This window comes from Brassica oleracea, chromosome C4 (assembly GCF_000695525.1).
Source record: "Brassica oleracea var. oleracea cultivar TO1000 chromosome C4, BOL, whole genome shotgun sequence".
Taxonomy (NCBI): Eukaryota; Viridiplantae; Streptophyta; class Magnoliopsida; order Brassicales; family Brassicaceae; genus Brassica; species Brassica oleracea.
Window position 1 is genome coordinate 46,597,059 of NC_027751.1, and position 16,634 is coordinate 46,613,692.

At 31.0% G+C, this 16,634-nt stretch overlaps 3 protein-coding genes across 3 annotated transcripts; all 3 read right to left on the minus strand.

Annotated features, from left to right (window-relative positions):
• Positions 1 to 1,331: 1,331 nt before the first annotated feature.
• Positions 1,332 to 2,934, minus strand: LOC106340590 (myb-related protein Myb4-like). Its single transcript, XM_013779440.1, has 3 exons — positions 2,670 to 2,934; positions 2,448 to 2,577; positions 1,332 to 1,915 (listed from the first exon to the last, which is right to left on the minus strand). The coding sequence occupies exons 1-3, from the start codon at positions 2,800 to 2,802 to the stop codon at positions 1,426 to 1,428; spliced, it is 753 nt and encodes a 250-aa protein (XP_013634894.1). The 5' UTR covers positions 2,803 to 2,934; the 3' UTR covers positions 1,332 to 1,425.
• A 619-nt stretch (positions 2,935 to 3,553) lies between these two features.
• On the minus strand, positions 3,554 to 5,156 carry LOC106340623 (myb-related protein Myb4-like). The gene is made up of 3 exons (XM_013779470.1): positions 4,892 to 5,156; positions 4,670 to 4,799; positions 3,554 to 4,137 (listed from the first exon to the last, which is right to left on the minus strand). The coding sequence occupies exons 1-3, from the start codon at positions 5,022 to 5,024 to the stop codon at positions 3,648 to 3,650; spliced, it is 753 nt and encodes a 250-aa protein (XP_013634924.1). The 5' UTR covers positions 5,025 to 5,156; the 3' UTR covers positions 3,554 to 3,647.
• A 6,305-nt stretch (positions 5,157 to 11,461) lies between these two features.
• LOC106337054 (protein root UVB sensitive 2, chloroplastic) lies at positions 11,462 to 14,174 on the minus strand. The gene is made up of 10 exons (XM_013776072.1): positions 14,070 to 14,174; positions 13,864 to 13,998; positions 13,699 to 13,787; positions 13,455 to 13,539; positions 13,190 to 13,249; positions 13,017 to 13,110; positions 12,836 to 12,933; positions 12,418 to 12,597; positions 12,215 to 12,337; positions 11,462 to 12,135 (listed from the first exon to the last, which is right to left on the minus strand). Exons 1-10 carry the CDS (start codon positions 14,079 to 14,081, stop codon positions 11,710 to 11,712), a joined length of 1,302 nt encoding a protein of 433 aa, XP_013631526.1. The 5' UTR covers positions 14,082 to 14,174; the 3' UTR covers positions 11,462 to 11,709.
• Between the last annotated feature and the right edge of the window lie 2,460 nt (positions 14,175 to 16,634).

Here is a 16,634-nt window from a genome sequence, read left to right on the forward strand (position 1 = left end):
TGACGCGTAACACCTAGGCGGCTAGGCGGCCGAGTTTTAGAACAGGGGTCTAATTTAATCACGAGAAGAATAGTAGGAAAGTGACTATATTTTATATCATTTCAGCCATTTTTAACAATCTTGAGTGGATTGGCCAAAATTTTATATATATTATATAATTTATGTTCCATGAAATTTTGGAGTGGATAGTTTTTTCACACATGGTTTTAGAGATTAAGATTTATCAATACTATATTAATCTTAAGTATCCTTAAAATTTAATATAATAAAATAAAGCTAAACCAAAACAGTTCTTAAAACATCAAAATATTTATTATATTAACTGAGTGCCTTTGGAAAAAAGCTTTGTTGTGATATATTATCCAACTTTTGTTTGTTTGCTCATAAAATATTCTTAATTTATCAAGATTTAAAACGTGAACCAGTATAGCCCTAAACAAAGTAGAGAATGTTTTAGGATGATGTTTATATTTAAAGTTCAAAGAACAATCTCAGTGGTGCGATATTACGTATGCGTCAACTTTAATTATTACATCTTCGTTTTCACCTAATCACGTTTTTATCATTGTAATTGTTCAATCAAATAGTCTCAATCCAATAACCAGCTTATGATATTTGAACCGAATGGTGTTAACGTTGATGGTTTTCACCTAATCACGTTTTTATCCACAGATTTTAAGGTCCACAAAATATATTTATTTTCATTTATTCGTTTTAAAAGTTTAATAATTATGAAAGAAAGAGATAACTACTGCTGCTATTGATGGATTAAAGTACTGCAAATGGGAAAAATATTACAATATCTTTTTTAAAAGAAAACATTACAATATGCAAATTGCAGTATTTGAAACTATAATGGATAGACAACTGACATACTTAATACATAATCTGTAATATTTTGCGTATTCTGGACGTTGGAGTCTTGGACTTTAGATGCAGAAGCTTTTGAAATCATCGACCTTAACAACAAAACTAAATTCTTGTAACATATAAATATAAAATTATAGCGGAAAATAGTAGTATAGTTGAAATGGAAAAATAACTGAATGTGAAGACTACTAAATCGACTCATTATTTGACTTCGGTTGACTTCGAAATGGCTCTCTGAAATGGTTAAAATGATGTAATCGATTCATATTTTACATGCAACTAACATAGAGGATTTGACGGGATGAGTCAGCTCTACTGGTTAGAGCCTTGGGAGCCAATTGTCATGTTCCCGGGTTCGACGCCAGCCGGAGGCGAACTGTTCATCCCTGTCACCAAATGCGGTACTGGGTGTTGGACCTTAACCCCTGGATTATCAAAAAAAAAAAAAAAAAAAACTAACGTAGAGGAAACAAATATAACTTTTTAAATTTATTCATTTGGTTTACAAAAAGACTCTTTCAAGCCTTAAGGACAAAAACCAACACGAACTCAAAGTCAGAACTCAGGTATGTCGGAAAATGCTTCAATCCTACGACAGCTAGTGAAAAGATCAAACCAGAACTCCATGTCATCATTATACAACTTCGAGTTATTATAACTATGTCTCTTACTATTCCTCTCTAGCAATCCTTCCCAACCTTCAATCTTTTTCTCATTGTTACTCGAATTATCTACCGATACGACCTCTGACCAAAAACTCTCATCAACCAATGCAGAAATATCCTCGTGCGACATCGTATCGTCCTTGTTATTATTATCTGATATGTCGAGTGTCGTAGTGCTATTTGAAAACTGTTGCGGAGAGGTTGTGTAGACCATCACAGGCTCTTTGTCTTCGTGTGTGGTGTCGTTAGAACCGTTAATGTCCTTGGCGTCTCCGCCATTGTTTTGATTTTTGTTGAGTCTTTTCTTCAAATGAGTGTGCCAAACATTTTTTATTTCATTGTCGGTTCGTCCTGGCAACTTTGCAGCAATCGCAGACCATCTAAATTAATAGCAAACAAACAAAAGTAAACACTATTAGAAAAGTGTCTTACATATGATATATTATGGATTTCATCAATTTATTAGTTAAATATTGCCTTTTAAAGCAGAAAACATGGAGATACATCATACATAGAAGATGACAACAAAACAAAAGCTAATATACGCCATATGTTTTGCATTGGTCGAGGTGCGTATCTTGTCTAAGAGTAACATTGAAGGTTGTTTTATTTTTCTTTATAAAAACTCTGAAAACAAATCTTTCGAGACTGAGTAAATCACGGGTATAAATAATGAATATCCTCAGCTCCACAGTGTTAAAAAACATATTAAAATATTTTGCAAACCGGAAATAACAAAAAAAAAATCATTTATAAACTTGCAAAGTGGAAAGAGTAAAAGGGAGCTGAAGTAAAATTAAAGGAAAATAAAAAATCTTCGAACCAGAAACAGTTTTTGATCCTTCTTCAAGAAAAGATTGAACAAATTGATGATTAGTTCTCTTTAGACAAAAAAAAAAGAAGAAGACAAACCTGTTGCCCAACACTTCATGTAGATTGATGATAGTTTGTTCTTCTTGAGGGGTGAAATTGCCACGTTTGATGTCTGGTCTCAGATAATTAATCCAACGAAGTCTGCAACTTTTTCCACATCTAAGTAATCCTAAGAATTTTCCAAAGAAAAACCAAAAACGTATTGCTTACAGATCAAGAAGTAGTGATAGAAAATAAATATACAAAATAAATTAAAATCACCTGCGTGTTTGGGAAGGGCTCGCCAGTTAGAATGACCATAGAGATGAATATAGTTGATCAAGATTTGATCTTCTTCAGGAGTCCATGGTCCTCTCTTCATCCCCATTTTTTCACAACATGGTGCTCTTCCCATTTTTCCCGGTTGTACTCACAAGAAAATAAACCAAAATTTTAGTAGTTTTTCTCCTCAAATGAGTAAAATGATTAGACGGCCAGGTGTTGGATGGGTATGGAGTTTTTTGAGAGCTAAAGAAGTTAAAGGAAGCATGCGATGCAGACATTTAGTCTGTTTATTATATATATATATATAGACATTAACAATATGGGTTAAAATATTAGTTAATTACAAATGCAACCGTGAGACAATTCCAAGTTGAAAATTTCTCATACTTTTGATTCACACTGTCCAAAGTTTCCAACTTTATTTCCTTTAACTTTTTAGCCATGAGAAAGGCGTATTCTGGACGTTGGAGTCTTGGACTTTAGATGCAGAAGCTTTTGAAATCATCGACCTTAACAACAAAACTAAATTCTTGTAACATATAAATATAAAATTATAGCGGAAAATAGTAGTATAGTTGAAATGGAAAAATAACTGAATGTGAAGACTACTAAATCGACTCATTATTTGACTTCGGTTGACTTCGAAATGGCTCTCTGAAATGGTTAAAATGATGTAATCGATTCATATTTTACATGCAACTAACATAGAGGATTTGACGGGATGAGTCAGCTCTACTGGTTAGAGCCTTGGGAGCCAATTGTCATGTTCCCGGGTTCGACGCCAGCCGGAGGCGAACTGTTCATCCCTGTCACCAAATGCGGTACTGGGTGTTGGACCTTAACCCCTGGATTATCAAAAAAAAAAAAAAAAAAAACTAACGTAGAGGAAACAAATATAACTTTTTAAATTTATTCATTTGGTTTACAAAAAGACTCTTTCAAGCCTTAAGGACAAAAACCAACACGAACTCAAAGTCAGAACTCAGGTATGTCGGAAAATGCTTCAATCCTACGACAGCTAGTGAAAAGATCAAACCAGAACTCCATGTCATCATTATACAACTTCGAGTTATTATAACTATGTCTCTTACTATTCCTCTCTAGCAATCCTTCCCAACCTTCAATCTTTTTCTCATTGTTACTCGAATTATCTACCGATACGACCTCTGACCAAAAACTCTCATCAACCAATGCAGAAATATCCTCGTGCGACATCGTATCGTCCTTGTTATTATTATCTGATATGTCGAGTGTCGTAGTGCTATTTGAAAACTGTTGCGGAGAGGTTGTGTAGACCATCACAGGCTCTTTGTCTTCGTGTGTGGTGTCGTTAGAACCGTTAATGTCCTTGGCGTCTCCGCCATTGTTTTGATTTTTGTTGAGTCTTTTCTTCAAATGAGTGTGCCAAACATTTTTTATTTCATTGTCGGTTCGTCCTGGCAACTTTGCAGCAATCGCAGACCATCTAAATTAATAGCAAACAAACAAAAGTAAACACTATTAGAAAAGTGTCTTACATATGATATATTATGGATTTCATCAATTTATTAGTTAAATATTGCCTTTTAAAGCAGAAAACATGGAGATACATCATACATAGAAGATGACAACAAAACAAAAGCTAATATACGCCATATGTTTTGCATTGGTCGAGGTGCGTATCTTGTCTAAGAGTAACATTGAAGGTTGTTTTATTTTTCTTTATAAAAACTCTGAAAACAAATCTTTCGAGACTGAGTAAATCACGGGTATAAATAATGAATATCCTCAGCTCCACAGTGTTAAAAAACATATTAAAATATTTTGCAAACCGGAAATAACAAAAAAAAAATCATTTATAAACTTGCAAAGTGGAAAGAGTAAAAGGGAGCTGAAGTAAAATTAAAGGAAAATAAAAAATCTTCGAACCAGAAACAGTTTTTGATCCTTCTTCAAGAAAAGATTGAACAAATTGATGATTAGTTCTCTTTAGACAAAAAAAAAAGAAGAAGACAAACCTGTTGCCCAACACTTCATGTAGATTGATGATAGTTTGTTCTTCTTGAGGGGTGAAATTGCCACGTTTGATGTCTGGTCTCAGATAATTAATCCAACGAAGTCTGCAACTTTTTCCACATCTAAGTAATCCTAAGAATTTTCCAAAGAAAAACCAAAAACGTATTGCTTACAGATCAAGAAGTAGTGATAGAAAATAAATATACAAAATAAATTAAAATCACCTGCGTGTTTGGGAAGGGCTCGCCAGTTAGAATGACCATAGAGATGAATATAGTTGATCAAGATTTGATCTTCTTCAGGAGTCCATGGTCCTCTCTTCATCCCCATTTTTTCACAACATGGTGCTCTTCCCATTTTTCCCGGTTGTACTCACAAGAAAATAAACCAAAATTTTAGTAGTTTTTCTCCTCAAATGAGTAAAATGATTAGACGGCCAGGTGTTGGATGGGTATGGAGTTTTTTGAGAGCTAAAGAAGTTAAAGGAAGCATGCGATGCAGACATTTAGTCTGTTTATTATATATATATATATAGACATTAACAATATGGGTTAAAATATTAGTTAATTACAAATGCAACCGTGAGACAATTCCAAGTTGAAAATTTCTCATACTTTTGATTCACACTGTCCAAAGTTTCCAACTTTATTTCCTTTAACTTTTTAGCCATGAGAAAGTTAATTAATACAATGTAACTTCGTTTAGGTGGTCGATATAATGGTAAGAAACTTAATAAGGTATTACTATTACGTATGTTAAAAAGTACACAAAAAATTGTTATTACATTTTAAATACAAAAATATATTTTTAAATGTTTCTAACATTTAGAAGATGAGGAAAAATTCTGTGAATTTTAATCTTTACTAATTATAATAAATGAAAACATATTATGTCGTTCTACTATTCCATGTGTAAGTTGCTTTTTAAGTTTATGCAGAAGAAGAAATGATATTTGTGTAAAGGCAGATGAGCAGTAAAGCACTAGAAAGGGGTGGACAAATTTTCTAAACTCGATTTGATATTTGTCCTGATCTATGTTCCTATGGTTTTAGTATTCGGAAGTTGAGCTTCATATTCATACATAAATATTTGCAGGGTACAATTTCAAAATACGTTATAGATTGATAGAGATTTTAAATTCTAGTTGAATGGTCATTTCATGATTTTTTTTAATTTTGATACATCCCTTATATACTAAAAGAGAATCATTACAACATTTGAAATAGCCAAAGTGTCATCGCCATAATGATTCTTAGAATCTTTAGAAAATATGTTGTTTCATCTAAATATATAATAAATTTTTTATTACCCTAACTATAAATTAATTATTAATATTTTTTATTCTTTCCTTAAATAAAAATTATGGAATTGCCTAATGTTGCTAAAATATATATGACAATTAATTATTTTGAATAATAAAGAGTTGATAATAATTAGTTAGTCCTCTATCATTTTTTAACTCATTAAAATAAATCAAACAACCACATTAATCATATAATAAAAATTTAGATTTTCCGTATATGTTATATTTGATTTTTTTTTAAAACGACTATAAATGACTAAAACTGTTAAAAGTCTCAGATTAAAATTTTGTTATCCATGGTTTAAATTTTTTTTGTTATGAAAAGATTCAAGTAATTACAACATCATATAAGTATGGAATCTCATTTAAGAAATATTAAGATTGATATATATATATATATGTGTGTGTGTGTGTGTGTGTGTATATATATCGCTTAATATAAATTATATACCATACAAAAGATAAATAAATATTTAATTTCAAAATTTGCTTTGAATTTGTTTTTTGATAAAATCTTCGAACAAACATTGACAACTTAATATGTAAATTTTAAAATTCGCAGTGAATTTAATTAAAAATTTATAAATTACTAAAATGATTTAACATCCCACCAAAAAAAATGTTATCAGTGATTTAAAGTTTTTGTTATAAAAAGCACAAATAATCAAAAAATAATATGAGTAGAAACAATTATATAATTAAAAATGATGTTAATATCATTTAAAAATAAAAAATATGTATTTGAATTAAAAAAAAATATTTATGTGTTTGCACCAATTTAATAATGATATACGTAACAGTTACTGAATTTTAATTATTCAATATATATTTATTATTACATAATATATAAAAGAATATATAATACGTAAAATAATTTATATATAATGTTCATTCCGTGCAGGACGTAGATCTTAACCTAGTATAATGCTATATATATATATGATACTTATGTTTTATTTTCTTATGATACGTTTTTCAAAATCGTTAGATTTGAATGGTTTTTGGATGTTTTTAACGTTTCAAAAATTAACAATGAAAATGATCTGTTTTTTGTTTGAAATGATAAACTCACTAAATCAGAAAAAACTATTTTTCAAAGTGCAAAAGAGAAAATACATTGCCTAAACTTTCCTAACAATTGGATTAGATAGAAGACCGGTAGGAGAGTAATCTACTGAAAGTGAAACTATATTGAATGATATTTGTTAGAAGAAAAATTTTGGAACTAGGTTAGGATCTGCGACTTGCGCGGGATGAACATTATATATATAAATTATTTTAGGTATTATATGTTTTTACATACTATGAAATAATAAATATATATTTAATAATTTAAAATGCAGTAACTGTTACATATATAATTAAATTGGTGCAAACATATAAATAAATTTTATTAATCCAAACGATATTTTACTTTTTGATAGATATAAAATTAAATTTAAATAATATTAATAAATAAAGTATATTTTTAATATTAATGTCTATTAAATGATATTTTCTAATCATATGATTTTTTTGATCATTTGTATATTTTATAGAAAAACATTAAATTACTAATTTTTTTCAGTGTGGATTAACAGTTTTAGTAATTTATAATTTAAAAAAAAAATTAAATTGTCAATGTTTGTTCAAAGCTTTTATCAAAATAAATTGTTCAAAGTAAAATTTTAAATTAAAATATTTATGTATTTTATATGGTATATAGTTTAATTTAAAATGATATATATATATATATATATATCTTTTGATCTTAATAATTAATTAAATTAGACTTTTTACTTATATGATTTTGTAATCATTTGTATCTTGTCATAAAAAAATTTTAAACCATGGATCAAAAAATTTGAATATGAGAATTTTAACTATTTTATTAATTTATAATCATTTGTAAAAATTCAAAATATTACATATACAGAAAACCTAAATTTTATTATAAGGTTAATATGGTTTTTTAATTTATTTTAATAGTTTTAAATTAAACAAATATGATAAAATATACGCTAATTTTTATCAAATTTTTATTATTCAAAATTATTACTTGTCATATATACTTTAGCCACATTAGAAAATTTCTTTTTATTTAAGGAAATAATAATAAACATTAATAATGAATTTATGGTTAGTTAATAAAAAAATTATTATACAATTAGATGGATCAACCTATTTCTCTAAGGATTTTAAGAATAATCTCAGTGATAAAGTTGTAATATTTTTTAATTAATATATAGGAGATATGTATTTTCTCGTTTGACTTAACAATATATTTAAAAATAATTCAGACATGGGTATTTCTGGTATTTGAATTTTATGTAAGAACTAGAATTCTGATGAAGTATAGATATAAGATTTGACTGGATATTGCCTCCTCGATTACAATCTAGAGTGCATGTAGGTCTAGGCATTTCATGTATCAGTTCGGATATTACCTGACCTATTTTCGGTTCGTGTAGTTTGGTTTGGTTCAGATAGTAAAATTAAGAACTGAAATATATCCAATTTTTTTTTGTTCTTATTTGGTTTCGGTTCCAGTTCATTCGGGTTAAATATCGAGTATTTTAGGTAAAATATTGAATAATTAAGATGATTCAGATAAAAATCTTGGATATTTCTGATTATTTTGGATATTTTGGTTAAAAATATTCGGATACTTTCGGATAGTTCGGATACTTTATAATAATTTAGTCTTTTCAAATATTTTCAGGAATTTTTAATTGATTTTTAAATTTAAAATATATATTTAGTTATGTTATATCTATATATAATTAATATTTTTATATATTTACCCATTACATTTTTGGTTCGGTTCAATTATTTCGGATTTAGAAATATATGAACTATTTGGACATTTGAAGGTTTCAGTCTGGTTTCAGTTTCAGGTATTTTAGTTCGGTTCCGGTTCGGATCTTTGGTTACTACGGTTTACTTGCCCATTCACTAAATAGTAAGTTAATTGGTTGGATTAGATCTGGTTTAAATCTGAGTAGGTATATGCTTGAACCTTTTCTTTTATTTTAAAAAGAGTAAATTTGTATATTATTATTTAATGTAAAACCTTTGTAAAAAAAGTAAATACATTTATGTTTTTTTTTTAACGCTGATTTGTTATGATCTTACAATTATGATATGAGAATGATTACATAGACGATTCGACAACCGACAATACTACCTGACTTATGAAGACCTACGCTTAACTGCATCATCTGAGCCGTCCTATGAAGATCCATGCCTTGCCAGATTTACTTGTACCATGTTGAAGATCTCTTGTAAGCCTTTCTTTCGTAGTCTGCATAATTGTTTAATAAATCGTTCTCTCCGGGACTTGAAATCTGGATTTTTTGTAATCTGCAATAAATTGCATAGTCTTGGAGAAACCTTTAAACATTAACTAATATCCACAAATGCATTTATTTATGTTCGTACACATTCTGCTCACACATGGCAAAGCTACATTGTCGAGTTGAGACACTGTTTAATCCCAGAGAGCCTCGACAGCCACGACTCCAATCAGAGCCATATATGAGTAACACTAATGTAAGATGAAGCAGATGTCCAAAACATTTTTTTTTATCAAAAAAATGTCTAAATTATATAACATAAAATGTCAAAGAAAGAGGCTCTTAGTGCTCAATTACAATCAGATCGTGGCCCAAAATTAACTAAGCTTTTAATTTCAATCAATCTTTTTGGACCTATAAGTCAATAAGAAACATTAAAAAGTGTCATATTTTTTTCTATGCGCATATTATACACTTTTATTATTAGGAACTATACATTTATGATGAATAAAAATAGGTATGTAGAGCCAAAACTATTGTGGTGTCAAGATTGAGGGAAAAATACAGACATCAAAGTAGGTAGGTACAAAAGGGGCTCCTCTTTTCTTATATAATGTGAGATCATGTTAACAAAAAACAAAACTTTGAAATGATTTGCTATGATTTGGTGACTCCTCTTTTCGTTTCTTGTTTTCCCAACTTCTTATTATATTAAAAATCTTTTATCATATGTATGATTAGCTTGTAAGTAGAAATCTGAATCAATGAAACCAGCGATTCCGTAAATTAAATAAATAGTTTACCAGATGTTCCTTTAAAACATTGAAGCATATCTTTCATATGGAATGTCATTAAGTAAAATAGTCACAACCATGATATCACAGTATGTACCAAAATATTGGACTTTACTGATAATTTTGTGATATGGATCCACAGTTCATAACTTCTTACAGGTTTCATAATTGTATATACCTCACCTACAACTTCTTCACAAAACTATTTGTTTGTCTCTGTCAAAAGCAACTTTGAATAGTGTTTCAAATTAAATGTATTTGGACCAAAACTATAACAATAGAAAAAAGACTAAGATAAACAAAGATCATCGACACCTATTTCCATCATTACTTGGGATCTTGCTCTTTTTCACAAACTTTCTTTTTCTCTTTTCCGTTTTCTTTATGATTATTATTTTTATTTGATACAATGCGGGTTATCTTCTCTCATTAACACTACTCCAATTATGAAGGTCCCATGTTTTATAATGCAAGTGTTGTTTCATAACTGATGAAATCAATTCAAAATGTACAAATGGATCGTGACCTAACTAAATATAGATTTTAGTGGGTCCGATTTAATATATTAAATACTAATTCTGTCTCTTCCTTTTGTAAATTTTCCAGGGTCGGCTGAGATACATTATTGATCTATAGGTGCATGCAAAAAAAAATTTATAAAGTAAAAATTCACTCTTCAATACGTTAGACCGTCATTTATCTCCTTGAACGGATCCAACTATCTAATTTCATGCTACACAGCTACACTCTTCGAGACTACAGTAATAGCAAATGACGCAGTTGATGACGCATTACCCCTGTTTTAGATCATTTGTAAAAATAACTGAAAAACGTAAATTTAAATATTATTAAAATAATTTTAAATTATTTAACCACCGTATAAAATTTCAAAAAAAAAAAATCGTCACCTCTGTAATTTTGATGAAGAAAAATAATATTCTATATTTCTTTTAGAAAAGTTAATTATAGAAAGAAAAAAATTATATCCGAATTTTGAAAATAATTTATTTCTAAAAAGACCTCTTCCTTCTAAATATATCACCAAGCAAAATACAAATCTCGCATGCATCTAAAGCTGATTTGTCTCTCTTCATGCAACTCTTTATGCATCATTTGAAAACCTACCCATAGAGAAACTCTAGTCTTGTTCCAAGCTGAAACAAAACCAAAATCGATGGAAAAAAAAATCAAAATCGATGGAGCCATGTCTCCAGTAGCTTGGTTCAACCAGATGATCATCACACACTTTATTTTACAGCAAAATCATGATTCGAGTTTTCCGTCCAAACTAGTATTAGATTAATATATTCAACAACAGGCAACAAAAACCCCAAACAAAGACTAAAGAGTCCATGGCTAAGGATAAAAATTGCCAGTACACATGATTTGACCATGGATAAAATACAAAATTTAAACCACAAAGAGATACCAACTTTTTGTACTTAAAACAAATATATTTTCATAAAAAGTATTCATCAGATTCCACTTTGAAATCATATGATAATATATTGTAGTAGACCTAACAATGACCCTCCCAAAAAGAAGTACAAACGACGACAAAGAACTTTTCTCTTTTCTCCACAACACTTTGGTTTCACCTAACAATCTGACTCTAGTCTTCAGCCACTAGATTGTGTCTACACTTGAAAAACTTTACCAGAAACACAGAGCTACCAAGCAAATCTTGTACCCGTGCCATCCAAAAATCTATCGGTATACCATCCTTTAGCCTGCACTTGAGACAAAAACGGACCGAAGACATCGTTCATCTTGTCATAAGCGTCTTGCAATATCACATCATCAGGGTCATTGTATATCTTTGTCATCGACTTGGCATACGCTGCAACTAACCACCCTCGAAACGCATCTTCACCGGTTGCATCGTGCTCCAAGACCATATCGGTCCATGATTTGCCTTGGCTCAGTAGAAACTTCTCTTCTGCAAACACTTCTTTTAGTTTCTGCACCTGAGAAGGCTTCACAGCTTTATGCAGAGCCCTTCCTACTCTCACGTTTCCTGCATCTTGGATTGGTCTCTCCGGGAACAGTAGGTTTTCTTGGAATTTTAGTTCAGGAGGTCTTGGGACTTTACCAGTCTGAAAATAAATGCCTTTGATATCATAAAAGATATTAACAAATTGTTAAGAGGATTGAACTAAAGGTGGTTATATATACCTTCAGAAAATTAGCCACGATCAAAGCTGTTCTCTGTGGATTCAGTGTGTTGATTGGGACTCCTCGCATCTGCTCTACCACACAGTACACATGTACAGCCGAAAGAATCGATCCAACCACCAACTGCAGATAACAGTGTATTCTAAAATAAGCGAGTTGCAAACAAAACAAATAGATACTAATAGATGAGCAGAAGAAGTTACCTTTCCTTCCATTGATGAACATATTGTGGAAGCAAGTTGAATCCCAGCTCCAATTCCAGCAACATTAAAAAGAGTAGAGATAGCTTCTCCTTTAGCAAAAATGTCACTGAGATTTCCTTCTTTGGCGAAAGATGAATAAATCGGTAATCTTGTTGCCCTTGCTGCAACCACAGCCATTCCCTACAGAAAAAAAACTCAGAGATAACTACAATCAACCCATTGAAACTGATTGACTTATGATAAGATGGTCTCTAGAAAGCTATTTTCACTGTTGAGGAAGGTAGACACCGGTGTTAAGAACAGTTTCAGTTCAATCCCCTTTGGATTTGGACAAAAAGATTCAGTGCATTGTGCATAAGAGCTAACACAGATTCTCCCTTATAATTAAAAAAAAAAAAAAAAAAGAGGATATATATACCTTAGCGAAGTTCCCAAGACCAGCCAGTTCAAGAAACAGATGGGGGCATAAAGGAGAAACGAGTTCCAGACCAGTACCAAAATCGTAGAGCACGTCAGCTGAAAATAAAAATGAAATAACGTTTTATGGTTGACACTGTGAAGACACGAGCAGAAACATGTAGCTAAAGAATGATGCAAACCTAGAATCCTCCACTGTTTAGGCTCAGAGTCCATTCTTGCACCCAAATTGCTACAGATAAGCTTTCCCACATGCTGCATCCCATCCTTGAGAATCTATTAAACCAATGTAGTCAACAAAAACTTACTCACCTGTAGGTTCAGAACAAGTAAACGAACTAAAGTGGCAACATACCCAGCTGACGACGGTTGCTTGAGCCGGTGTAGGCCGCAAGCCTGCAGCAAATAGCAGTGACTGCAGAAGAATCATATATCCATGTTAATAAACCTCCATTGCAACAGCTAAAGTAAGCATGAAAAATTTATGGCAAATGAATGCAGTGCAGCAAACCGATTAAAATATATATGTATAGACATCATTTATCCCTCAGTCTTTAATTGTTAGAAGAAAGGAAGTGGAAACTGGAAAGTAGATTGCAAGAGTGAAGAACGAAGAAGACCTGAGTGGATAAGACTGATAACGCAGCGCTAGAGAAATGCTGAAGTGCTCGAAACTGTGTGTACCTAAGATACCCTTCGTTCACACTGTAGTGTAGACAACAAAGAAAAAGAAACGCTTTCAATGAAAAGGAGAAGTCTCTCTCTCTCTCTCTTGCTTAACCTTAAGGACATTAAGTAACCTTTTATAAAGCACACTTCGAAACAAAGTCTTTCTATTGCTTAACACAAAGGGCACTGAGTCACCTGTAAGGATATCCAGAAGGAAAGAACTTGTTAAGGAAAGACTCAGCCATCTTCTGAGGAACTGGTCTTGCGTCATCAACAAGTTTCATCTAAAGAGAAGAAAGAAAAAAAACAACCATGATCACTGAAGATTGGTGAAGCAAAGGGGGGGAGAGAGAGATTTACAGAGAGGTGACCGTCGGATTCGAAGTGGAAGCGGCGAGAGACGGAATCTGAAGTTTCGTACCAGTAAAGAGGAAGGCTTTCAGGGTTATTCACCGTCACCGGCGGCTCTTCCTTCTTTATCATTTTCACCTTCTCCTGTTTTCGCAATCGTTCAGAGAATTGTACATCAAGCTGTAAAACAAAATGGAGAAAAGTTGAAATCTTACCAGAAACTGCATCTTTGAGAAGGGGCGGTGGAGTCGCCGGAATTGCGTTAGAGCTGATTAACACAATTGAGAAAGATGGGATAGAGATGACCCGTAAAACGACGTCGTCGAGAGCTCCCTTCTATTTCTCACACAGGTTTTTCTTTGTTGCTATATAATATGGGCCGAAAAGGCTAAGCCTAAGAATCATCATTGGCTAATATGGGCCGAAAAGGCTAAACCGAACATGATTAGCCAAAAAAGGACAAGAACAACTTAGAGTTCGACCGGTCACCCTTCCGGAGAGGAACAAATAGAAAAAAAACTTAAAGAAATAAAATTTTAGAAATGAAAAAGAAAGGATTTCTTAAATTTAACAAGGAATATGTTTATTCTTTATTTTTCTACAAAAAAAAATGATAGGAAATGAGAAAAAAAGTTTATTCCTTGTGAATGGTGATATTTTTTAGAAACGTTAGGAAATGCATTATTCTTGCCGTTCTCTAGTCTTCATTTATGATTGCAGTGCTGGGAATATGAATCATTATCTGCAGGCCCCGCCCCATTTGAACGTTGCAGGGCGGATGCGGGTCGAGTGATTTGAAAAATTTAGTTTGCGGGTGTAGGTTGAGTGATTTTTACGCGGGCGGGTGCGGGTCAGCCAAAATTAAATGCAGGTATCCGTCAACCCGCAAAAATTTGAAAAAAAAGTTTTCTTTTTAAATATTATTTTTAAACAGAAATTTTTTTAAAATATTTAATTTTAATTATAAATAGACTAATATTTATTATTTTTAATAAAAATATTAAAAATATTAACTTTTTTTAAATAAAAATATTTAAAAGATTAAATTTTATTATTTTTTAATAAAATATTTAAAATATGAAATTTTATTATTTTTTAATAAAAATATTTAAATTAATAATTTTTATTATTATTAATATTATCCGCGGGTCTAGCAAATCAACCGCATGTTTAAGCGGCGTGGGTGCGGATTTCATATTTTCTTCTTGCGGGTCAAGCAGATCAAATTTTTTGAGTAAAAAAAATGATCAAGCGGGACGGGTTTGACCCGCAACCCGGATTCAAATCTTTTACTATGTTTCTTTTAAGAAATGTTACTATATTTTATAAAAGTCCTATTTTTCTGTTTTCGAATTTATACAAATTAATTAACTTCAATGTAGTTTTAAAAATTTGTTTTGTCATATGTATGCTAAGATGCGAATCATGTTTCGATAGGATATAGATTATGAACTATGGCTAGAGTGCTTTAATCACTGTTCACAAATATGGCTAGAGTGCTATGACATCCGTCTGTGTGCTAATCGGATCAAATGTTGATATCTGAAAAAAATCTAAAAAAGACCTCTTACATTTTGATTTTTATTTTGAATTAATTTTAAACATAAAAATAGTCAAAAAGACTTCAAAACCCAGAAATTTCTATTTATTTACCAACCCAACCACTACCTATCCAAACCCAATAATCCGACTCAACCCAATCCGGATCCCTAGACCCCCAAATCTCTCCTTCTTCTCCAACATCATTTTTACGTTCTTCATCTCCATTTTTTCATCACCATTTCTTAAAAATCAAACTCAAACTCAAACTTAAGTGACATTCATCTAATCCTTTCCATATTATCTGTTTTCATTTACTTCATCCGGATTCACAACCTTAAAAAAGCTCAGATTTTAAATCTCCATTTTAACAAATTTTTTCCATTCCACGATCAAAATCAAAATAAAAATAAACTCTTCAACCCTTACGAATTTTCGTTCTTATCTCAAATCGATCAATTCTTCATCATTCCCAATCCATTTTCTCTCATATAAAACTGAATCTCACTTTTAAATACAAAATTTTTGACAGTGAAGAACGCAAAGTGCTACTAGTACACATAGTACAACTGAAACTAGTATAACTAGTACAACTACAACGAGTATAACTAGTATAATTAGAACAACTATAACTAGTACAATTTTATAACTAATATGGTATTAGGGTTTTTGTTTTCAGCGAATAATGTTATAGAAGAGGATAATGTAGAACCAAAATGTTGTTCTAATTTTGCCATGCATGAATTTGTCAATATATGTTAAAATTTTGTTTTATATAATATGTATTTGAATAATTAGTTGTTTTACCAGTTGTACTAGTTGTACTATTTACAGAAAAAAATCATTTTTATCCTTTTGCTCTCGAAACCAAAGAAGACAATTGTCAAACCGAAAAATGTTGCAATAGTAAAGGATTAGAAGAATATATTCCAGAAGATGACACAAAAAACATCAAGAGTTCAAAATGATGTATAAGCATTCATGTTTGGTGTTTGGATTACGATAATAATAGTCTGACTGATACAACTGGTTTAACTACAATAATAGTATTACTAGTTTAATTGTGGCAACATTTGAGTTGCGTTGTTTTAAACACTTACCAATTTGGCCAGCTGATTATTTTTTCATATGTAGTACCAAATTGAATATTTAAATTTCAGAACTTGAATAGTTGTCCTAGTTATACCAGTATTAATAATGTGTTCAACCCCAATGTTTAAAATATGATACACATTTAAAAC